Source organism: Chrysemys picta, chromosome 2 (genome assembly GCF_011386835.1).
Source record: "Chrysemys picta bellii isolate R12L10 chromosome 2, ASM1138683v2, whole genome shotgun sequence".
Classification (NCBI taxonomy): Eukaryota; Metazoa; Chordata; order Testudines; family Emydidae; genus Chrysemys; species Chrysemys picta.
This window is the reverse complement of record NC_088792.1, coordinates 170433724-170459035: the sequence shown is the minus strand read 5'-3', so window position 1 is coordinate 170459035 and position 25312 is coordinate 170433724. Positions and strand designations below refer to the sequence as shown.

Below are 25312 nucleotides of genomic sequence, written 5' to 3'. Positions count from 1 at the left end.
AAGCATTTTCCTGCTCTGGACCCCATTCCCAATGCATTTTCTTTTTTAGCAGTTTCCATAAAGGAAGCGTGATCTCTGCTTATTTATAGATATGGGGTCGTAGAAAGTTAAATCCGGCCAGCAAAACCCTTAAGGAGTGCACATCGGTAGGGGCTGGCATTTCAATTAAAGCCCGTATCTTCCTTTGCTCTACCTGCCTTCCCTCCTGGCCAATGAGAATACCTAGGTAGACGACCTGGGTTTGCACCAATTGTGCTTTTTCCAGTCTTACCTTGAAGCCGGTGTCCTGGATCAATGCAAGGACGTCCTCTGTAAGTCTTTGCACCTGTGCCTCGAGTTGGCCAAAAACCAAAATATCATCCACATAGGAAAAGACGAGTGGTCGGTCAGAGGGACTTAACTGGTCCAGCATATCTACCCCATGGCTGTGGGCGATAGTCTTGGAATCCTTGGGGTAGGCGCTGAAATGTGTACTGCTGGTCTCTGTGGTGAAGGCAAACCAGTCCTGTGAATCAGAATGTAATGGGATGGCAAAGAAACAGTTAGCCAGATTGTAGTGGGGCGGCCTGGCTCCCAGCCGCACCTGTGAGGGATGACCCAGAACAGCCTCCAGAGGGGGCGGAGCCACCGCCGCCTGTCTCCACCCCCCGGAAGTCAAGGGGCGGGACAGGAAGTATAAAGGCCAAGCCACAGCGCTCAGTAGCTGGCTGGCAGTGGGAGAGGACAGACGCTGGTGCCCGAGCTCCCGCGGGCCTGAGCCTGCCGAGAGCCCGGTATCCAGAGGCAGACTGTCTGAGCCTGCCGAGAGCCCGGTATCCTGAGGAGCGGCCTGAGCTTCCCCCCGCCAAGGGTCCGGAGGAAGCGACAAACCTACCCGGTGCTCGGAGCCCGGAGGAGCCCATGATCTGGGACACGGCAGACGAGACTCAGGATGGACAGGTACCCATGGAGGAGGAGATGGGAAGTGGCCCGGGGAAAGCAGACCCCGAACCCATGTCAGTGTGTTGCGGTCAGGATCCCCACTGACCGCGCGGCAGATGGACTGCTGCGGATAGGGCCCCGGGCTGGAACACAGTGGAGTGGGTTGGCCTGTGTTCCCCGCTGCCACCCCATGCCGGGTGGCAGTCTCTCCTCCTCCTTGCCTAAGGGCCTGGGCTATCTCAAACTGACCCAGCCCCTGCTTAAGGGCCTGGGCCTCTGCCAGACTATTTGTTTGCTGCCCTGCCCTGATCTAGGGCCTGGGCTGCTATAGACTTTACCTCACTCCCTGCATAAGGGCCTGAGCTCTGAACTGTTACTTGTGTGCTCACTCCCTGCATAAGGGCCTGAGCTTTAAACTGTTATTAGCTTTGTAGCGGGGCGGCTGGGAAGGACGAGCCCCACCCCGGAACTACTACACAGATATATAACTGAAAAATACCTGGATGCACCTTTTGGATGACTTGTGTCATATCTGCCACGATGGGGGCCAGGGGTATACTTCCTTTGTTGATTCTCCTATAATCAATGGTTAGTCTCCAGGATTGCCCGTCTGCCTTCATGACTGGCCAGACAGGGGAGTTAAAAGGGAAGTTAGTTTTTCTAATCACTCCCTGCTCTTCCAGGTCCTGAATGATTTGGACGAGCTGTGTCTCTGCTTTCCTGGGATACTGATATTGCTTCTGTGGGGACACCAGTTCACCTACAATTTTAACACAAGCGTTAATTTTATCACAATCTGTTTTCTTATGGGTCCAGATTGTGGGGAACTTTGAACGCCATTTTTCCTGCTGCTCTGTGGTGACGGCAGTGACGAGCTTATCACTTTTGGCAGTGATAAAATTGTTACGGCTTGCTGTAGGGAGATACGATGGAAGGGTTTCAAGTCTCCATAGAGCACTTCTGGGGAGATCAATAATAATGTTATTTTTAAACAGCCAGTCCGTGCCCAGAATCACGGCATCGGTCATATGCTTTGTCTGAATCCAGGTTCCTGGTGGTGTGGAATCCAGAGAATGGTACCTGCACCCATTCTTGTCCTGGGCTAGGTTTTCCCTGAAAAGACTGAAGCATAATGATTTGCCCTCTGGTCCCTGTTTGTGGAGCGGTTTTGATTAGAGAGACCGAAGCTCCGGTATCAATTAGAGCCAGCATAGGAGCTTGATTTCCCTGCTGGACGTAGATATAGGGTCTTCCTCCTGGATCCCATGTCAATTCCCCTATAAACCTCCACTGTTGGGCTCCTATGCCAAGTGGGGGTTCTACGTCCAGTGGGCTTCCCTAGTAATATTCCTGATCATTTGAAGGGGGGGGTGGCAGTCCATCAGGGGAGCACTTGGGGTTGTTACCCCCGAAACATTTCCTCTCTGGCCCTGCAGTCTGAGAAATTCCTTCATAATATCAGACATGGGGGCTCTATCCCATTTTTCTCTATCCCCTCCCAGCTGTAATAATAACTTCCACGCCATGCGGCACACATCAGAGGTGGGTCTTTCTAGCTGTTTAGCCCCGTCGGCTGACTGAGACTTTTGAGGGTCTGGATATAGCCGACCCCTGAACTGAGTATCTCCCTGTCCCCTGAATTTTCCCCTTGAGTGTCTTCCGTGGGATCCTGCAAATCCCTTGGTTCCACTTTCGTTTGAGAAAGTGACTGTCGGCTCCATTGCCGCTACATATGTAACCCTTTCCTTTTTTATTTGGGGTTTAGGTCCTGCATGTGTGGTAATTTGTTGTACTATTCCCCTTAATTCTTCTAGCCTTGCGGGGTGCCCGTGCTGCCAAACCGCAAGTTTCCCTGAATAATATGGTAACAGTCATGCAGCACAGTCTCTCAGAGCCGAGACTGAGAAAGGTAGTGCGTATAGATTGCTAACACCAGTCACTGTTGCCAGAGCGGACATTACTTGTATTAATGCCCACCGGGTGAGGTAGTTTTCCGGGTCCTCATTGGGGCCCTGGGTGGAAGCTACAGCTTGGGCTATGAAGTTTCTCCTACCTCTTTGTTTCCCGAACATTGCCATTAGAGATTATTCGTTGGCGGGCTCAGTTATTCTAATGTGGTCCAGGGTAGCTCTTATGTCTGGAGCCACACATATCCCCATAAGCCGGTAGAGTTTTGTAGTGGTCAGTGCCTCTCTCCCGGTTAATAGGAAGGCATCGGTACACCATCGGGAGAAGGATTCCCTGTTCAATATACCTAGGTGATCAGCCATTGCCTTTAGGTTGGCTGCTGACACCGGGATAGTTGTTATTTGTTCGTTACCCCCACCCTGAGCATCTGCTCTGGGGGTAGTTATAGTGCGCCGTTCTAAAGCTGCCACCAGGGCTACAGGACCCTTCTGTGGGTTATCCCAAATGTCTACCTCTCGGACTTCTCGGGGGTCCCAAATTTCTGCTTCCCAATCTGCTAGAATTTGACAGTTGTTAGGGTTCCATTTTCCTGATTTGACAGCCGCTACTTGGTGGGTAGCAAAACCTAATTTTTGTTTCAACTGTTTAATAATAGAATCGCAGTGATTATGGTTTTCCGGGGCTTTGCCCAGTTCTAATGTTAATTTCTTAACCATGCCTTGCAGGATCTGGTTTTCTTTGATTAAAGCCTGATTTTCTTTTTCTATGTTTTTATAGGCTGTTACCTGGTCCGTCAGGAATCTTTCATTACTTTTACTTTCCTGTAAGACGTGTTTTATCATTTTTATTTGATTGTGGGAATTTGTTGCCATTACTTTTTAATTTTCTACCCCTTTTTTCAATTGGGATAGTTTTTCTTTTAGAGATATTTTCTCCTCTTTACAGGCTGTTAGGCGGAGGTAGCTGTCATTACAAGCCTCCCACAGCAGCCAGATCCCTGCAGCATCTCTTTTTGCTGCATTTGGGGGTTTACATATGAGGATATATTGGGCCAATCTATCCTCTAGATCTGAAATAGAGCAAGCATCTGCAAGGGCTTGTTCAGTCCAAGGACTGTGCCCATATCTCTGAAGGATTTGTTTAAAGGGTGTTATTTCTTTTACAAAAGGTGAGTTTGGAGCTCCTTCAAACTTCATTTCTCCCTCTGAGACTGTTCTCCCTTGTCTTTTTTTAAACATTTTTAACATGTGTATAGTTTCCTTTGTCGCCCCTGAACCCTTGCAGCGAGTGACACAGCCTAAATTATCTTATCCTGCTACTCCTGGTCTTGTTTAGCGAGCAGCTTTACCTTGCCCTATAGGCTCTTGTTACCCCTGATTTCTCAGTGAACACTTTGGATAAGATTAATTGTAGCTTAAAGTTTCTATGAGCTCTTTTATGAAGCCTCTACCCTCCGGAGGTCAGTAGGCTTTGGTTAACCAAAAATAGAACCGCTCTCTATAGAGCCGGCTGTGTGCACACCAATATTTACAATACCTGAGGCTTTTTTTACCAATATTCCCCCTTTTGCAATTCTCCACCAAAATGTTATACCAATAGAATAAAAACCAGTAGGATCTTATTAAGAGGGATAAGGCAAAGATGCCACATTTATTGTAAATATAATGATAAAGCAAAAGATAAAAGTAAACAACGTTGTTTGACTACTTATTCCTATTACTACTTATTCCTTATACACACACACACACACACACACACACACATATATATATATATATATATTTATTTACACAATTATTTATTTAAGTTTTGTATAGGTGTTATAGTTACCAGCCTAGAAGTTGCTCATGCCAAGTTACTGGCCAGGTGTAAGGAGCCGATATTGGTGAACCGGGAAGTGGGCGGGCTCCAAACCTGAGGGTAAAGAGCCGCTCTTTCAGCCTGAGTGGGTGGGGCCAGGCCAAGCTCACTCCACCCCCCCAGAAGGGGAGGGGTGGAACAGGAAGTATAAAGGGCGGGGCCCTTAGCTCAGTCAGGGCAGCACCAGGGAGGGAGGCAGATGCAGACTGTGGGCTGCTCCCTTAAGACCCTGCTGTCATGCCAGGGGAGGCCCTGGACCAGTGGAAACCTCACCTGGAGGAAGGATTGGGGCTGCCAGGACTGCCCGCTGCCAAGTACCCAGAGGGACTGGAGGAGCCGGAAGGGGAGCTGGAGCTGCCAGCAGCTGGGGACTGGGAGGAGCTTGAGCCAGAGGGGGAGCTGGAGCTGCCAACAGCTGACTACCCCAACGAACTGGTGGGACCAGAGGGATTCGGATGAGCAATCGGGTAGGAAGTAGCCCAGGGACAGAGCTACACCGTGGTGAGTCTATAGAGCAGAAGGACCCCGCTGACCCAGTGGCGGGACCCTCGTTTTGTCCACTGTCAGGGCCCTGGGCTGGAACGCAATGGTGTAGGATGGGCCTGCGTTCCCCTACCCGGCCGACCCACGCCGGGACCATAACTCCGACAGCGCTCCCCTGCCTGAGGGGCGCGCTACGGACCTTTGCCGGCGCTCCCCTGCCTGAGGGGTGCGCTACGGACCTTTGCCGGTGCTCCCCTGCCTGAGGGGCGCGCTACACACGCTGTCTGGTGCTGTTCCCACCGCTAATTCCCCAGTGGCAGAGGCGTGACCCAGGCCGGCCAGTGACTTCATAGCTCCCCACCACCCGATAGTGGGTAGGTGGACCTACCGACACCAATCACACCAGGTATCTTGGTCATGAGGATGGAGCCGAGTCTGTGTCAGATGCACCTGATGTTCCTGGAGGTTGGCAGCAGAACCAGAGACTCAAAGTCCTCAGTCTTGAGAGTCCATTTTTATAGGAATTAATTCCTATGTTAGTCTATGGGAGCAGTTTCATCCTGCTGTTGCTGACTCAATCAGTGGATGGCACATTCCTGGGCACATTCCTGATGGCTCCACACTGTTCAAAGTTTGTGTTTTTTTCTCCTTCCAGGTGATGGGGTGGATCCCAGTTTACCCTCCTGGGGTTGTCTGGTGGTTCTACTTGACACATTCTTTGGCCGATGAATACTCCCTTTCTCGCCTGAAACCTCTCTAACCATTCACGTACATCAAGCATTCATCAACATACATTCCATATCTTAACTAACTGTCTCCACCACTTTCGGGGTGTGTGCTAATTCATTTGAGACTCCCGGTCCTTTAATCACAGAGGGTGGGGGTCTGTTCCTAGCAGCCGTTGCTGTAACAATGAAGTGAAAGTCACTTAATGGCTTATAGCGTTTATTTACATTGTGTGACAAAGTTCCTCCACTATCTTGGTGGGTCCTGCACTTATTGGCGGATTTTCTTGTCTCAGAGATTCACCATGTGGGTTGGGGAACAGCCCAGAGTCCTTCCCCTCTGGAAGAACCCACAGTCCAGGTCAATTGGGAGGCTTGGGGGGAACCCGGGCCCGCCCTCTACTCCGGGTTCCAGCCCAGGGCCCTGTGGACTGCAGCCGTCTATAGTGCCTCCTGTAACAGCTGCATGACAGCTACAACTCCCTAGGCTACTTCCCCATGGCCTCCTCCAAACACCTTCCTTATTCTCACCACAGGACCTTCCTCCTGGTGTCTGATAACATTTGTGCTCCTCAGTCCTCCAGCAGCACACCCTCTCACTCTCAGCTCCTTGCGCCTCTTGCTCCCAGTTCCTCACACTCCCACCACAAACTGAAGTGAGCTCCTTTTTAAAATCCAGGTGCCCCGATTAGCCTGCCTTAATTGATTCTAGCAGCTTCCTCTTAATTGGCTCCAGGTGTCCTAATTAGCCGACCTGCCTTAACTGGTTCTAGCAGGTTCCTGATTACTCTAGTGCAGCCCGTGCTCTGGTCACTCAGGGAACAGAAAACTACTCATCCAGTGACCAGTATATTTGCCCTCTACCAGACTCCTGTACCCCACTGGTCTGGGTCTGTCACATATCCCTCCCCCCCTGCTCAACGCCAAGGGGTTGGGCAGCTTGGGATGCCAGACAGTGCACACGTGACAAGCCATCGGCGTTGCCATGACGGCCCCCTGCTCTGTGTTGCAGATGGAACTGGAAAGGTTGGAGGGATAAGAACCATCTGGTCACCCTTGTGTTCTTCTCCTTGTTCCGCTGCATCCATTGAAGAGGGGCATGGTCGGTCACGAGGACAATTCTGCGCCTGAGCAGGTAGTAGCGCAATGTTTCCATGGCCCATTTTACAGCGAGGCATTCTCTCTCCACCACTGCATATTTTTGTTCCCTTGGAAGGAGTTTCCAACTGAGGTATAGAATTGGGTGTTCCTACTCCCCGACCATCTGTGATAGAACGGCCCCCAACCCTACTTCCGATGCATCCGTCTGCAGGATAAACTCCTTGGTGAAATCAGGGGCTATCAGTACGGGGTTACTGCAGAGGGCAGTCCGTAGGTCTGTGAATGCTTCCTCTGCTACGTCAGACCATCTCACCAGATCAGGTCCACGGGCTTTCACTAGGTCTTTCAGGGAGCTTGCCCTTGTGGCAAAGTGGGGGATAAATAGTCGGTAAAACCTTACCACACCTAGGAATGCCTGGACTTGTTTCTTGCGACTTGGTTGGGGCCAATTTTGGATGGCCTCTAACTTGTTCACTTGGGGTTTTACCAGACCTTTTCCCACAATGTAGCCAAGATATTTGGCCTCTGTAAACCCTACAGCGCACTAGGCAGGGTTTGCTGTAAGGCCAGCTCGCCTGAAGGTATCGAGGACTGCCTCCACCTTCTCCAGGTGGGTTTCCCAGTCTAGGGTATGAATGACCACATCGTCCAAGTAGGCAGCAGCATAACCGTTATGCAGGTGTAATAGCTTGTCCATGAGGCGCTGGAAGGTAGCTGGGGCCCCATGTAGTCCAAAAGGGAGGACAGTATATTGAAAAAGACCCTCTGGTGTAGAGAATGCAGTCTTTTCCTTTGCGTCTTCTGCAAGGGGAATCTGCCAGTACCCCTTTGTCAAGTCTAGAGTAGTCAAGTACTGGGCATTACCCAGACGGTCCACTAGCTCATCTATGCAAGGTATGGGGTATGTGTCGAACTGGGATACTTCGTTTAGTCACCGGAAGTCTTTGCAAAATCTTGTGGTGCCATCAGGTTTGGGCACCAGCACGATTGGGCTGGACCACTGACTGTGGGATTCTTCGATGATCCCCAACTCCAGCATTTTTTTTACTTCTGCTTTTATTTCCTCTTTTTGCCGCTGGCATCCGAGTAGGGCCTCATTGTTACTCTGCCCCCAGGGTTCATGACGATGTGGTGATATGTCTCGGTTGTTGGACCCGGTTTTGTCGAGAACACATCTTGGTTCCGGAAGATCATCTCAGACACCTCATTCTTCTGGTCTGGTGTTAAATCGGGATACACTCTCACCTGTTTGGAAGGCTTGTTTTCCTGGGTTAGGTCTTTTTGGACTGTTGTGCATGCCTCTTGTGCATGCCAGGGTTTCAGAAAGTTAATGTGATAAATCTGTTCTTGTTTTCTGCGTCCTGGCTGCCGCACCTTGTAGGTTACTTCCCCCATGGGTTCAACCACCTCTTAGGGCCCCTGCCATTGGGCCAGAAGCTTGCTTTCTGCCGTGGGTCCAACACCATAACCCGATCCCCTGGTTGGAACTGTCGCACTTTTGCCTAGCGATTGTAATGGGTTCGCTGGGCCTCCTGTGCCTTCTCCAAATGTTCCTGTACAATAGGGGTAACCCGGGCTATCCAGTCGCGCATCTGCATTACATGCTCTATTATATTTCTCCCCTCATTGGGTTCCTCTTCCCAGATCTCTTTGGCGATATCTAGTATGCCACAGGGGTGACACCCATATAATAACTCGAAGGGGGAAAACCCAGTTGAACCCTGTGGTACCTCCCAGATAGCGAACATAAGGTAGGGTAGTAGGGTGTCCCAAACCTTCCCATCCCAACTTACCACCTTCCTTATCATAGCCTTGAGGGTTCGGTTAAACCTTTCTACCAACCCATCAGTCTGCAGATGGTAGACTGAAGTTCTCAGGGTATATATAGAGAGCAACGTACAGAGGTCCTTCATTAGCTTCAACATAAATGGGGTTTCTTGGTAGGTTAATATCTCCTTCGGTAGCCCCATTCGGGCAAAGATCCCCACCAGCTCTTTGGCTATAGTTTTAGTGGCCGTGTTCCACAGAGGGATGGCTTCTGGGTAGCGAGTAGCATAGTCCAAAACAACAAGTATATATTGGGGGCCCCAAGCCGTCTTCTCCAGGGGTCCCACTAGGTCCATGTCTATTCGCTCAAAGGGGACCTCTATGATGGGAAGGGGTACTAAAGGTGCCCTCAAGTGGGGACAGGGACTGTGCAGCTGACACTCCCGGCAGGAAGCACAGTACCTCCGTACTTCTTCATGTACTCCGGGCCAGAAGAACCATCGTAGGACTCGTGCCAGGGTCTTCTCTACCCTCAAATGCCCCCCAAAAAGATGACTATGAGCAAGACTTAATATGGCATTCTGGTGTTTTTGAGGTACTAGGATCTGCTGTACCTTCTGCCCCTGTATTGATGCAACCCGGTATAAGAGATCCTTCTTCATTATGAAGTAGGGTCCTGGTCCCTGGGATTTTCCTTCCACGGGGACTCCATCTATTTCAATCATCTCCTTCCTAATGTTGTCATAGCTTGGGTCTTCTGCCTAGTCCCGTCCAAAATTTCCTCTCCTGGGGCTAATCTGCCCAAGATCTGGGGGCCCAGTCTCTGTTGCCTCTACTGGTTCAGAAGCATTAGGGTGGGGGTCAGACTCAGGTGCTTCTCCCTCCTGCGTGGCCTCCTTTTCAGCTGCGCGGGTCCGCCTACCTACAAGAGCGACCCTCTGGCTTTGGGTCAGTATTCGGGTTCCCAAGGCCTTAGCTGCCCTTCTTTCCCTTTTTGTCTTTCTACCCTGTCTGGGAGTGGAGAACAAATCTGGGGATATTTCAGAGAAGATTGGGGGTTGACAGTCTGCTGTGGATGCCTCACCAATTTTAGGGTCCCCATCTTTCTCCAATCCCCGTACTGGGAGTAAGTTTCCAAACCCTGGGAAATCCCTCCCTATGAGCACCGGGTATGGGAGTTTAGGGACTACACCTGCTGCTACCTCAGTAGTGGTCCCTTGGATCTCGATTTTTACTGGGATGGTGGGGTAATAACTAACTGTCCCATGGACCCATGTTATCCCCGTACGTTTAGCCTGCAGCAGCTGACTACGCTTCACAAGCTACCCTGAGATAAGTGTGATAACACTCTCCGAATCAACCAGTGCCGTGGTCCCTACCCCATTTAGTTTCACTGGTCTGGTATACATATGTGGGGTTAGTGAGACCCCCACAAGGTGGATTAAGGAGCATGGATCTGCCCAGTTCCCCAGGTTACACTACATAGGCTCCTCAGCATTGGGACACTGTGCAGCTATGTGTCCCCACTCCCCACAGGCATAACATCTGTATGGAGCCCTAAGCGTTCCCCAGTCTCTTGGTTTGGGCAGTCTAACATCACGATCCTCTTCTCCCTTAGTGCTCCGACTCTTTGTGGCCTCTGATGGGCCTTCAGCCTCTCTATTGTTCCACCTGGGCCCTCCTGGTGGTCCAGTCACCCAAACTTTAGGGCTTGGTGCTGCTAGTTTAACCCGGGGTGCCTCTTCCTTAACTGGTCATGTCAGCTCCCTCGCTGTCCTTCGCCTCTCTACCAGGGCGACAACCTTGACATAGGTGGAGGGTTCGTTCTGGCTTACCCAGGCATGAAGGTCTGGTGGTAGTCCCCTCATGTATCGGTCAATGACCAGAACCACTAGTATCTCTTCCGGACTCCGGAACTCTGTTTGCAACCATTTTCATGCAAGATGGATGAGGTCATACAGTTGGGACTGCGGGGTTTTGTCTTCCTGGTACCTCCAACCGTGATACTGCTGGGCCTGCACTGCTGTCATTACCCCAGATCTGGCCAGGATCTCTGCTTTTAGCTGGGGGTAGTCTGCCTCAGCCTCTTCAGGCAGATCATGGTAGGCTTTCTGGGCCTCCCGACACAGGAATGGGGCAAGGATGCCAGACCACTGATCTCGAGGCCAGACCTCCCGTAGGGCTATCCTCTTAAAGGCCAGAAGGTATGCCTCTACATCATCCTCCCGTGTCATTTTCTGAGGCCAATGGCTGGCCCGTATGAGCCGTGTCCCATCATGTCCGTGATTCAGCTCTGTAAGGGACTTTATCTGGTTTACCAGTTCCCACAACATAGCTCGGTCTTGAGTAGCCTGGTCCATCAGCAGGCGATTAGTCTCTTGCTTCAGCTGCACTGCCTCCTGTTGGGCAGCTGCCTGGACATGGGTAGCCTCCTGCTGGGTCGCCGTAGCGTGTATCAGTGCCTGCACTACGTCATCCATTGTGGTGAAAAAAAAATAAACCCTCTCCCTTTTTATTTTGGTTTGTTTTTTGTCGTTGTTTTTTAATCACCCTCCTTCTTCCGCCGCGCTGTGCACCCCAAGATCCCACTTCTGAAACCAGTGTGACAAAGTTCCTCCTCTATCTTGGTGGGTTCTGCACTTATTGGCGGATTTTCTTGCCTCAGAGATTCACCATGTGGGTTGGGGAACAGCCCAGAGTCCTTCCCCTCTGGAAGAACCCACAGTCCAGGTCAATTGGGAGGTTTGGGGGGAACCCGGGCCCACCCTCTACTCCGGGTTCCAGCCCAGGGCCCTGTGGACTGCAGCTGTCTATAATGCCTCCTGTAACAGCTGCATGACAGCTGCTACTTCCCCATGGCCTCCTCCAAACACCTTCCTTATTCTCACCACAGGACCTTCCTCCTGGTGTCTGATAATGCTTGTGCTCCTTAGTCCTCCAGCAGCACACCCTCTCACTCTCAGCTCCTTGCGCCTCTTGCTCCCAGCTCCTCACACTCACACAACAAACTGAAGTGAGCTCCTTTTTAAAACCCAGGTGCCCTGATTAGCCTGTCTTAATTGATTCTAGCAGCTTCTTCTTAATTGGCTCCAGGTGTACTAATTAGCCTATCTGCCTTAACTGGTTCTAGCAGGTTCCTGATTACTCTAGTGCAGCCCCTGCTCTGATCACTCAGGGAACAGAAAACTACTCATCCAGTGACCAGTATATTTGCCCTCTACCAGACTCCTGTACCCCACTGGTCTGGGTCTGTCACAATTATATCAATTACTTCAAGAACAAAGTCAATTAACTTGTTTGTAAGTTTTACATAGTAATAAAGTATTTTTCACAGGACAGATACAATCAATGGTTTCTACAGACAATAGCTTTCAAGTTTTAACAGAAGACCCAAGAGATTTTTGTACTTGGTGAAACTGTTGGATTTTAAAGTGTGGGGGACAAATTATGGGGGGGTCACTGTCACTTGGGGGAATCACTGTTAGTACCTTATTAATATCCCTACATCTGCGGTCCTGAGGTCCCTGCGGGCAGTGGGGTTGACAGCCAATCCAAAAAAATGCTGCATTGGATGGCAAGAGACCACCTATCTTGGGTATACCATCAGGAGAGGACAAGTGAAACCCCTTGTGGGAAAGGTTCAGGCCCTGGCGGCCTGCCCACCACCCACAACGAAGCACGAAGTGCGCCAGTTCCTGAGACTTGCCGGCTACTACCAGCAGTTTATTCCCCGATTCACATCGATGACAGCCCCCTTGACCTGGCTTTTGACCAAGGACAGCCCCCGGCGGGTAATTTGGACCCGGGAGTGCGAAGACGCTTTTCAGACACTCAAAGAGAGTCTCTGCAGTGAACCGGTCCTATATAGCCCAGATTTCAACTGGGAGTCCATCCTCCAGACAGACGCCTCGGAGGTAGAACTTGGGGCTGTCCTGTCCCAGCAGGTGGATGGAGAAAAACACCCGGTCTTGTACATCAGCCAGAAATTATTCCCACGGGAGAAGAACTATGTGGTGGTAGAGAAGGAGGCCCTTGCGGTAAAGTGGGCTTGTGACGCCTTGTGTTACTACGTCCTTGGAGCCTCATTCACGTTGGTCACCGACCACGCCTCGCTCCAGTGGCTGGCCAGAATGAAAGATAATAGTATGAGGACAATGTGTTGGTACCTGGCACTACAACCCTATGCTTTTATGGTTCACCATAGGGCGGGAAAGGACCACACGAATGCAGATTTTCTGTTCTGCCTGTGAGGTATGGATGAGCGGGAGCCAGACTTAAGCGGGGAGGAGTGTAGCGAGGCGGTGTGGTTCCCCCTGCCCTGGGGAGGAAGAAGCCTCTCCAGACACCAAAGTGGGTGGAGCCAGTGAACCCTGCACCCTCCCCCCAGAGGTCAAGGCGCATGACAGGAAGTATAAAAGCTCAATCCCAGAGCTCATTAGAGATGTGGCCACCAGAGAGGCCAGATGCCTGTGGCCTAGCTCCCGGTTGGGAGACCCCAGCAATTGGCGGCCGACCCAAAGACTGGCCAGACCAGCTGATGCCTGATGCCGACCAGAGCCCAGAGAAGCAGTCAAGCCTGCCCCGCGCAAGTTACCCAGAGGAGCTGTCAAGCCTACCGCTCGCCAGTTACCCTGAGGAACCTATGGTGCTTGACCCCTTGGAAGAAATGTTATTTCCAGTTTACAATAATGTTCCCAGCTTGCAGCATCTACAAGGCACCTTTTCAACTCCATAAAGTTTAATTCCATTCAATATAAAAGTGCCTTTGAGACCTTAACTAGGGCAATTGCAACATGTGCTGGATATATTACCCATGGAAAAGAAAACCATTCTGAGTTACAAGAAAAGAAAAGGCTTGAGGAGCTCAGGTGACATTGCATGTGGGAGTGGTCTGCCACTGTTGAACAAATATAAAGGTATAAAACAAATGACTTATTGTTGCCTACCTTTTGTATCTGGGTGGCAGTATTGCCTCTGGCCCCAAGAAGGACCATGCCCAGAGCAGCTGAGATACTCAGAGGAGAATAGATGATATTTTCAGATGGAAAATCTTTGTTCAATACTCTGAAAAAGTCAAAGCAAAATTCAGTATATGCTTCACAGGTGGAGCTCATTGTGAAAATTAAAAGTTGCCTAGGAAAAAGTAAACCAAATCAATACAGTTCAGTGTCTCTTTTCTCAGCCTCTTACTATATCAGAAGGTTTCACTGGCTTTCTTGCTAGTTATACGCAAATGTCTAGCCTCAGGGTGGGCAACCACCTAAAAGATATAGAAGGGGATAATACTTGAGTTTCTTATCCATAAGTCTTGAGAAGAATGGAATGGAGGCTCTTAGATAAAGAATTCCCATTGAGAAAGTAGCCAATTCTCTTCTCAGGAAATTGAGGCTATCCTTTTCTTCCACTTCTGTGCCTAATGTACAACACTGAAAAGAGTAAAATCTTCTACCAACACAGTTTCTTGGAGCAATGAAGCATATTGATGCATCTCCCCATCTGACTTCAGGGAAGTTACTCATGATTTATAACAGAAAGAGTTCAAAATCAGGCCTCCTGAGAGGGATTATTGGGTGATCTGATTTCTGTTTCTATGTGATCAGAGCCACATTAGGCTCTCTTTTGCACCAAGTTATATCAAGAGTAACTTTGGAGGAGTGAATTCAGATATACACAGGTGTAAATGAGAGCCTAATTTGACCCCTGGTGTCTAGGCAACAACAGACTCTGTGTAGAAAATAATTTGATTAATATGTGATAAGGTATCACTGAATCAGCTTATTCTATTATAAAAGAAATATATTACATCTAAGATGTGTGAACATCTATTTATTGCAATACATTTTGCAATTGGGATTGGTTGATAGGAAGATTAGACTCTAATGTATCTCCATTAACTCTGAAAAGGGATACCCTTGATTTCTTCCTAGGTATTCCAAGTCTTTCATTAATAGATAAAAAGCTCCAGGTGAAATTTTTCAGAGAAATCAATTCTTTGCTAAAAAAAAAAAATACTCTTGGTCAACCTGCAACTATTCATGAATTTGACAACATTTGACAAAGAGTTTGGGCTGAAAAAACATTTTCAGGTTAGATTCATTGCATGGCTGGTGGTATGCTCCTTGCCCCCTATAGCTTTAGCCCAGTATTGAGGTGCTAGTATTCTCCCTTATAACTTCTGTGCAGAGGTTAGGGCAGTCATGTAGAATGTAGGAGACCCAGATTCAATTCCTCCACTGCCTGATTTGGAACAATGAGATGAATTTTAATCTCTCTGCGATGGGGCGGGCTGGCCCCACACAGGGACTGAGAGGGTTAACCCTTCCCTCCTTGCAGAGGAAGCCCCACCCCTGAGGCTCTGTTGGGCATGCTCAGGTATAAAAGCTGGCAGAGCTGTTCAGTCAGGGCTGACTGCCGAGGAGGAAGGACACCCAGCACAGGCTCCCGCCCAGGAGCCATTGCAGCCTTTACCTGCGAGAGCTGAAGAGCCCAAAACCAGGACCAGAGGCCAGCCGCTGCCAGAATCCCAGGAAGTGCATGGTGCTGAGGAGCCTGGAGACCCTGATATCACATGGACTGCTGCAGCAGTAGAGCCAGTAGGAAGTGACTCAGAGGGGGTGAGGGAGGGTACCTCCCACCCCCATGAGGGCAGCGTGTTTCGGTGGGATTCCCCGCTGACTCATGGAGGGCAGTGCTACCCGCATTAGGGCCATGGGGTCGGGTGGGCCCGGGCCCCCCTACCGGGGATTGCCATCCTCGTGGGATGACCGCCAGGCTCAGACCTCCAGGCCACTCTACCCTACTGACTAAGGTGGCTGAAGTGACTCTGGCTGCTAGGCCATGCTATCCCACTAGGGGAAGGACTTAGCGGGACTCTGGCCATTGGGCCACACTGCCCCAGGGGCACGCTAAGTCCTGGCCTACACTATGATTTTAGGTCGAATTTAGCAGCATTACTTCGATTTAAGCCTGAACCCATCCACACGACGAAGCCCTTTTTTTCAACTTAAAGGGCTCTTTAAATCGATTTCTTTACTCCACCTCCAACGAGGGGATTAGCGCTGAAATCGGCCTTGCCGGTTCGAATTTGGGGTAGTGTGGACGCAATTCGACAGTATTGGCTGAAGACTACTTGGTGGCTGAGCCAGAGGAGTGAGTTGGTCTTAAGACAAGGAGTTCAGTAGGGGGAGACTGACCCCCAGAGGGAGCAGTGCGTAAGACCGGCGGGGGGAGCCCCCACTCGCTCGCCAGACAGACGGGGTCCCCGACAACTTTCAAGACTCAAGGCCCCTCGGCGGCACGCCTGTCCCGGGGCCAGGAGGAATCGTCGGGTGAATTGAGCCAACCGCAAGGCACCCTACCCACGGAGGGGAATTGAGACAGGTGCTACCAGTGCGGACAAACAGGGGACTTCAGTAGAGAGTGCCCCTACATGGACTGTAATTATGGGTAGGTCCTGATGGCGGACTGATAAGCCCGGGAAGGACAGGCCACCGAAGATCCTGATCCCGGTGCGATTCACTCCACAACCTGGATTCAGCCCCAGCACTATCCACCATGTGCACTGAATGACACAGTCTTCTGGAAAACATAGTATTAGTATGAGTATTAGTATGAGGTAATTAAAGACTGTTTCATAGCCACAAAGGGGCCAAATTAAGGTTTCAGAGGCAACTTTAAGTTGAGCATTTCCTAGCTTCTGAATGTTTGACTTTGCAACCTGAATGTCCCTTCAATATTGCTTTTTTGTATAACAAATGATTTCACCAGTTCTACTTTCTACTGTAACTGTACACATCAAAACTTGCAGGTTTTTTTGGTCTACTTACAGGTTTTTTGATCTGGTAGAGAACAAAACTGCAATTCACGGCAGCTCACTCCAAGGAACTTCCATAAAGACTAGAGTGTACTTCATGCCAGAACTACAGTCTACAAGCCAGCTCCCACCCACAGTCTTGTTAAATGAGGCCTGTGAGTTGGACAGAGTGCAAGGGGCTCTCACCCACTGCGTATTTGCAGCACTGCTGGTAGCTTTACAAATCCTGGGAGACTACTAAATGCTTCTCTTTATTAGTGCAAATAAATGAATTAAGTCAGTCTAATGTTAATCCACGCCATTTTGTTGCAATGCCTCTTTTACATGCATTTTTAACCATAATTTTCTGAATTCCCTACAGTTTGTGGGGTCTCTGCCATTGACTATCACAGAAAGATGAAAAGGGAACACAAGTCCTCTCTTCCTGTTATCTGAAGCTGTGAGAAAAGGAATAATGTCTCCAAAGTAACTCAGGCCAGGTAAAGGGAAACACTTATTTGCAGAGGTAATTCTGCATTGGACTAGAGCATGGATAGTGGCTGAGGAGCTGTCCCTGGAGATGCTCAAAAGAAGATTGGCTAAAACAAGGGGCATTGTGTCTTGCATTAAAGTCTGAGGGTTTTTCAGATGCTTCCATCTATAACAGCATTGCTACTGGCTTTGTTGCTCAGCAAAGACTGGGCACTTTATTGCCTGAGCATTTAAAGTTGGGCTGGATAAACCACTAACCATATACTGTCAACACTCTGCACAGATAGATTAGATGCCTAATAATAAATATTAACCAGTGGCACAGTGCACTTAATTCATATCTGTTAGTTGATAATTGTTACCTTCCAAAGAATTACCATTGCAGAGTGAAACGTCACTGTAAATATAGTGAAGCTTTTTTTTATAGGTCCAATTAGCTCTCATGGAAAGACTCCCATTGACGGGAGTGAATATTGGGTCAAGACTAATAGGTAAGATTAAATTCCATTGAAATGTACCAATTTCATTCCTTTCTAGGCCAAATCCTGGCAGCCTTTTATAAAGATTTTTCTCTAGCTGAGGTCCCTGGAAGTTGCCTAATGACTGGAGAATTTGGGTCTAGGATTTTAATGGGTTCCAATCAACATGAATATCTGGCCAATGACTTTTTAACTGATGTATAACTTCCATCATTAGTGATCTTCTCCCAGTTCATACCTGCCTGTTTTACTACTGTCTCTGTGAATGCAAGAGACAATACCAAATCAAAACCACGACGAGTGATTTTCATTTTCCTTCAAAGTTGACTGGCAATAGCGCACATGAATGTGATAATGGTAACAAGCATTGTGGGGTGGCTCTTTTACAGAGCGAAACATAGAGAAACCGTTTGGCATGGACTTAGAATGACAAATGCTCCTTAGATACAGTATACTAAGTGCTTGTTAATCATGACATAGTGGACTATTTCCTCTATTTTTTTTTTCCTGGCCTCCTTTCTGGACTTCTGACTTTCATGTCTCTGGCAATAAACATACCCCTGGAAGGATGGTTTGGGGATTATGATATGGGACTGGAATACAGGTGATCTGGGTTAAATTTCCTGTATATTCTTGGGCAAATCACTTTAATCTCTGTCTCTGTTCCCCATGTGTAGAGCAGAGATGACACTTCCATTCTCCCACCCTGTGTTTGTCTTGCAATTCCTGCCCTGAAGAACTTATCTTCTATAATGTGTACAGATGGGGCTCTATGACAGGGCACTGTTAGTAGCACCCTGGTCACGGAGGTTGCTGCAGCCCTGGGAAGAGCACAGGCTTAATTGAAGCCAATTAATTGATTTCTGCTGGGGATTGCTGACACTGGGATGGCAATTGCTGGACTAATGGAGCAATGGGCTCAGTAACTGAAAGGCTATAAGTGGGAGGAACAGGAAGAGGAAGCTTGACCCTTTTAACCCTTTCAGTCACTTCTAACCCTCTGATTCTAAGTTCAGAGGGTGAGTTTGGCATGAGGCGTGATGGCTGCATGGAAGCTTTCTCTTGCGGTAAGCCTGCCGTACACTGTTAGACTTTGTAAGGAAATAATAAATACATAAGTGATGAAAGGGTAACAGCTTAGTGTGTGCCTGTGATTGTGAGACCACATGAACTGGGCAGGCAGTTTGGCACTCTGGGTAACCACTGAGCTGCCCTGTGATAGGAGCTGCAGTTGTGATATAGGGCCTATGTGCTGCTATAATACAAAACAATACTCCAGCTATGTGACAAAATTCAGATATCCTGTAGATAAGACACCCAACTCACACTGCATCACTCTCCTCTGTAAACCTTTGTAAAAACTGAAAAGTTGTGGGTTTATGTCCAAAAAAAAGAGGGGGGGGCTTTATGTGCAATTGATTTTTAATATAGTGTAAAATATCACAAAGACAAATCAAGCATCCATTATCACAGGGAAGGCGATGAATTTATCAGCACATACATGGTTATTTGCTGTAGGGAAATATTTCTTATTTGAACATGAATGAGAAAAGAGAATTGACAGGATTGAACTGTCATCTGAGTCAAGTTCAGACTTAGCACACAGCTGCAGAAAGTGGGGTAGGGAAAAATGTGACGCTTCTCTATCATTTTTCTACTCCTGATACTGGGCTGGCCAGGGCCCCAAACAGCCCCTATGATGAGTTAATGCATCCTAATCACTGTTCTAATTTGGAATGGCTGCAGTAACAACTGTGACACAGGGACCAGGATCAGTGGAGCACTAGTCACTTTTCCTTTCTCTAACCCCAGCATGTTCTCTAGGGAGATGTATACATACAGCTGACTTGGGCTCAGGCTGTGGGGCTAAAATTTGCTGTGTAGACATTTAGGCTCAGGGACTCTTTCTGTCTCCCCCCCCCCCCCCCACCTGGGGTCCCAGAGCTTGGGCTCCAACCCAAGCCTAAAAATCTACACAGCAGTTTTAGAGTCCCGTGAACCTCCGTCAGCTGATTCGGGCCAGACTTGAGTGTTTAATTGCTATGTAGACGTACCCTATGTGGATGAGGGAGGGAGAAGGTGACATAGGGACAGATACCTACCAAAAGGAATCCTTGGCTATGCTTTCAGAGCAACTGTGTGGCTACTTTGCAATTGAGTGTTCTTAGTTGGGACCAAGAGTCTGGCTGATGATGTTAAAGATCTAATTCAAAGATGGCAAATGAGCTGCAATTGGGTAGTATGTAGGTTGGTTAAAAGTATAGTAACAGAGTAAGACTCCATTATAACTACACTAATCATACAATAATGGCAAAGTTCTTGGTTCAGGCTTGTAGCAGTGATAGAATAAACTGCAGGTTCAAATCAAGTCTCTGGAGTACATCCACAGCTGGGATGGGTCATTCAGTCCTTTGTATAGAGCTTCCTTTTATAGCAAAGTCCCTCCAGAAGTATGAAGCAGGATTGAAGACAAGATGGAGACGAGGCATCAGCCTTTTATAGTCTCTTGCCCTGTGGTCTTTGCTTTCTTTGTCCCAAGGACACTCTAGCCAGCATGTGGCATAGAAAAACCTTAGAGTTCTGTCCGTAGGCAGGTCCCTGCATGCCTTGCTGAGTCACAAGGTGTATCTACCTTCTCTCAATGGATCAATTGTATAGCTCATGGTCCTCAGTGGGCCATCAAGCAGGCTAGGCAGAACAAACACAAACTTGTCTGGGATGTTCCCCGGAAGCATAGCACAAGTTTGAAATACAGACAGTATAGAGCCAATATTCATAACGTCAACTACAAAACTGATACACATATACAGATAGCATAATTATAATCAGCCAATCAGAACCTCTCCATAGACCCCTTCCACGACAACCTTTATACAATATTGGCTGCAAATATATAACAGTGGTCACAACGGTGATCTATACAGTTACAGATTATGTCAATAGCATCACAAGAGGTGACACGGCATCAGTGAGACTGATATTGGAATACTGCATCCAGTTTGGTGTCCTCCTTTGAAAAAGATATTGTAAAATGGGAGCTGGGGCAGCAAAGAGCCACCAAATGTTCTGAGGGCTGGAGAAAAATGCCTTCTAGTGAGCGATTGAAAGAGCTCAACCTGTTTAGCTTATCAAAAGAAGATTGAAAGGTGACTTCATTGAAGTGTTGAAGTGCCTTAATGGAGAGAAAAGATTGTGTATTAAAGGGCTCTTTAATCGAGCAGAGAAAGGCAGAACAAGACCCAGTGGCTGGAAGGTGAAAAGAGACAAATTCATATTACAAATAAAGCACAGATATTCAACAGCGAGAATGATTCACCACAGGAACAAACTACCAAGGAAAGTGGTGGATTCGCCCTCTCTTGCTGTCATTTAATGAAGTTTAGATGCCTTTCTGGAATGTGTTTGCCCGCAAAGTAGCTATGGTGTCATACAGGAGGCCTGTGACATGCAGGGGGTCAGATTAGATGCTCTAATGGTCTCTTCTGGCCATCAAGTCTACTAATTTCTGAAAAACTGAGTGTAGCATTGGGAGCAGCGTCTGAGGTTTTACTGTCTAGTCGGCTTGCTTCCTAAAATGAACACGCCTTGAGTGGGGTGATCCACAGGGAGTAGCTCAAAGCTCCCAGGTGCCTGGCCAGGGGCAGGACATTAGCACAGCAAAGGACGGGCGTGGCAGTGACATCACAAAGGCCTTTTGCAGGACCTCAGACTATTGGTCAAAGGTGGTGACCTCACAGAGAGATGCTGACATCAGCCAGGCAGGACAGAGGCGAGTGGCCCGGGAAACCTCAGAGACCCCTGTGGCTTCAGCAAGTCTCTGTCTCGAGGTCTCTCTTTGAGGACTGAGAGAACATTCGGGTTCACGTACGTGAGCGGCAGGAGGAACCTCTTTCGAGTTTTCGCCTTCCCTTTTTGTGATTTGTACTAGAAAGCAGACGTCCCTGTGTAGAAGGTAAGAGCCTCCTCGAGGTTTGAAACCTGTTCAGTCTGATCCATCGGGTGAGAGTTGAATTCTAGGCATGGAAAACACGAGCTTAAGGAGGCAGAATTTTATTCCGCACCTGGGATTTTGTCCCTTAGAATCACTGGGGACATTGGGGTTTGTCCTTTTTGTTTCACCTTTTCCTCCAGCCCTCCCTCCTTTCTTTTCTTCTCTTGCTTCTTTTGTCCTTTCCCCTGTTCCCCTCCCAACACCAGGGTGTGTGTGTTTGTGTGTCACGGGGGAGTGCTCTGCAGCTGGGGGAGGGGTGCAGGGGAAACAGACACTTCCCCTCAGCACATTTTCCAAAAGTGGCGCCTTAGTCAGGGGTTACCATGGTGCCAGCGGGCGGGGATCACGCTCGGCTCCGAAGCTTGGCCTGCCCGGCCGGCACTGACCTCCTGCACGCAAATTCAAGATCCGATGGTTAGTTTGAAAATCAGGGCTCTTGGGTCCTATTCCCAACTCTGCCACTGACTGGCTGTGTGACCTAAGATAAGTCAATTCTCCTTTCTCAACCTTAGCTTCTCCGTCTTTCAAGTAGGGATAATAATGATCTGCTCCTACTTACCTCACGGTGGGTGGAGGATGGAGATCCATTGGAGAGTGTCACTAGGAGGAGTGCATAATATGAGATGTCCTATCTCATTTACTCAGATCAGATTGTGACATAATAGAATAGCTGAAATAGTTTATTTTATTTGTATTTTTTTATTTTGAAATTGATAAGAGCAGCAGCTACTTAGCTCAGACTGAAGCATCTTATCTAATTTTCGAGATCTAAGGGTCTCCTCTTGGTGTGCGAGGAGACAATTTAACACACTGTGACAAACAGGAGATGCTTTTGTTTTGCAACAAAATATTTTTGCAAAGAACTTTCATCCCACTTGTTATGAGTTCAAGAAACAAACTGGTTTAGTCTGAATGGGATTTTCTGACAAAAACGGTTTCAATGAAATTTCCCCACCATCTTGATTCCTGGGCTCTATCCCTGCCCAGGGGTGAAAGGAACTTAAAGGATTTACCATTACGCCGGAGTCCTGAGCGGGGGTGTGGCCTCAACCAGAGGAGGCGGGGCCTTTCAAGATTTAAAGGCCCGGGGGCTCTGGCTGTGGCTGGGAGCCCCAGGGCCTTTAAATCACCCTGGAGCTACCAGCTGCAGAGGCGGCTGGGAGCCGCAGGGCTCAGGGGCGAATTAAAGGGCCCGGGGCTCCAGCCACCGCGGAGCTCTGGGCTCTTTAAATCACCGTGGGAGACGGTGCTCCGGCAGCGCTTTAACGGGCCCGGGGCTCCCCGCAGCAGCTGGAGCCCTGGGCCCTTTAAATCACCGCCACGGAAGCCGGTCCAGTCCGGCACGGCGTACTGGCTCTTGCTGGTACGCTGTACCGGACCGGACTGGTTTACTTTCCCCTCTGCCGTGCTTCTGCGGGGTTTGTTGTCCATTAGAACAGGAGTCAGGACTGGTGGCTTCTCTTTCTGGCTCTGCCACCGCCTTGCTGTCTAGGCACGGTGCTGTGCAGGGGCTGGGGCCGAGGGCGCGGGGCCGGCGCGGTGCTGGGCCGGGGGCCGGGCTGGGGGCCGGCTCGGTGCTCGGCCGGGGGCTGGTGCGGTGCTGGGCCAGGGTCCGTGCCAGGGGCGTGGGGCCGGGGGCAGGCGCGGTGCTGGGCCGGCGGTGCAGGCGCTGGGCCGGGGGCCGGCGGGGCGCTGGGGGCTGGCGCGGTGCTGTGCCGGCGGTACGGGCACTTGGCCGGGGGCCGGTGCAGTGCTGGGCCGGGGGCCAGAGCTGCGGGCACTTGGCCGGGGGCCGGTGCCCCAGGGCCCAAGCCGGGCGGGAGACGCCAGGGCCAGAGCCTCTTGGCCTGGGCCGGCCAGCCACTGGAGGAAACTGCTCGGCCAGGGGGCCCGGACTGGGCCGCGCTGCACCCCGCCCCAGCCTACCTGCTGCCTCCCTGTTTCAGGCTTCCCACGAACATTTGATTCGCGGGAAGCAGGGGAGGGAGAGGAGCAGGGGGCAGAGTGTTCAGGGGAGGGAGCAGAGTTGGGGCGGGGGTGGGGGTGGGGAAGGGGCGGAGTTGAGGCGGGGCCCCATGGAGTGTTCTTCTTTTTAAAAATTAAAATATGGTAACCCTACTAGTGAGCATGGACTTGTCAAGAACAAATCATTCCAAACCAATCCTAGCTCCTTCTTTGGCAGGGTTATAGGCCTAGGGGAGGTGGGTAAACAGTAGATGTGATCTCTCTTGGTGTTTGTAAGGCTTTTGACACAGTCCCATGGGACATTCTCACAAGCGAATGAGGGAAATGTGGTCTAGATGTAATCAGTGAAATGTGAATGCAGAGTTGGTTGAAAGCCCAGACTCCAAGAGCCCTTCTCCATGTCTGGCTGTCCAACAGCGAGGGTGTACCTAGTGGGTCCGGCAGGGATCAGTCCGGGAGCCGGTACTATTCAATATTTTCCTCCAGGATTTGGAAAATGGAGTGAAGAGCATGCTTCTACAATTTGCAAATGACACCAAGCACTTTGGAGCACAGGATTGGAATTCAAAACGCCCTTAACAAATTGGAGACTTGGTCTTCTTGAGCCAGACTCCATGGCTGGGCCCCTGTCTCTAGACTGGGCTGAAGTGAAACCCCAGAGCCAAACCCTCCTCCTCCTGGGCAGTGCGCTCCCACCTTCAATGGGCAGATGCTGCTTAGCGCTGTCAGAGCAGCTTTTGCTGGGGGCTTCTCCCAGCACTTTCCAATAGTGGGAAAGTATGAAATCCCCGTTTGACTGCTGGGGACAGAGCCAGAGAGGGGGGAACAATTTGCTCAAAGTCCCACAGGAAAAGGAAAACACCCAGCAGTGGAACCAACAGGAAACCCAGCAATGGAACTCAGGAGTCCTGGCTCCCAGTCCCCTGGTCCAGTCACTCCAGCAGAGCACACTCCCTCTCAAAGGCAGGGGGAGTGGACATGGGGGCCTGGTTGTAATTGCCAGCTGTGGGAGGGAGTGTGCAGCAGTGGTTAGCGAAGGGGCCTGGAAAGAAGGCCTGCTGGATCCCATCCATTCTTCTGACACTTGGTGTGACCCTGTGCCAGTAGCTTCCCCTCCCAGACCTGGCTCTCATCAGTGGGGTTGGGGTCGCAGTCCCAACAGCCCAGGGGGGTTGGGAGGCTCCAGGAAGGTGTGTAAAGTGCTGGGATGTCGGGATCCCGGAGGCGCTGTCACCCCTGCACTAGGGCGGTGTTCTGCACCCCCTGCTGCTGGCCGAGTTTCTCTGTCCCTTGGCAATAAGACAGACTCTTGTTTTCACAGCCAGCCGATCGCCCCGTGCCATCACCCTGCCTGCTTCCTGGGCAGGGTAACTCCTCAGCTCACCACCACCCTCTCCAGCCTGCCTTGGGCTTGGAGAGTGAGGAGAAGGGCGAGGGACGACCCTGAACATCCTCCATCCATCTCTCCGTCACCAGAGCAAGTGAGTGGCATTAGGGTTCCTGTGTGGCGTCCCCTGTCTGTCTGGGGAGAGGCAGAAAGAGGGGGAGAGAATCTCTCCCAAAGGAGGTTGGATTTGCAAACAGCCCCCAGGAACCCCTCGCTCTCAGACCGGGAAGGGGCTTCTCCAGAGCCGTCTCCAGTGTGTTTGGCAAGGTCCCAGCAATGGGGCTCCCAGCCCTTCCCTTGTGGGAGACTGTTCCCCAGGCTGAGAGTCTGTGAGCTGGGCCAGACCCAGTGAGCTGCTGAGCATGGAAATCAATGGGAACCGAGGGGGCCCTGGCCTTGCTATGCCTAGGGACTTTGAAGTGGGGAATGGTTTCCCAGGAG

At 50.0% G+C, this 25312-nt stretch overlaps 1 protein-coding gene and 1 long non-coding RNA gene across 3 annotated transcripts in view; both read right to left on the bottom strand.

The window, feature by feature from the left end:
• Positions 1 to 630, bottom strand: part of LOC101936295 (serpin B4-like) — a 30884-nt gene extending 30254 nt beyond the window's left edge. The window contains exon 1 of one of the 2 annotated variants that reach the window (XM_065584849.1): positions 272 to 630. In XM_065584849.1, the coding sequence (XP_065440921.1) occupies positions 272 to 412 (141 nt within the window). In that variant the 5' untranslated portion in view covers positions 413 to 630. The remainder of the gene's footprint in view (positions 1 to 271) is intronic. The other variant, XM_024102826.2, reaches the window with a different exon arrangement.
• The window catches only part of LOC135981608 (uncharacterized), a 278320-nt gene that overhangs the window by 110990 nt on the left and 142018 nt on the right, over positions 1 to 25312 (bottom strand). The gene's annotated exons all lie outside the window — the stretch shown is intronic.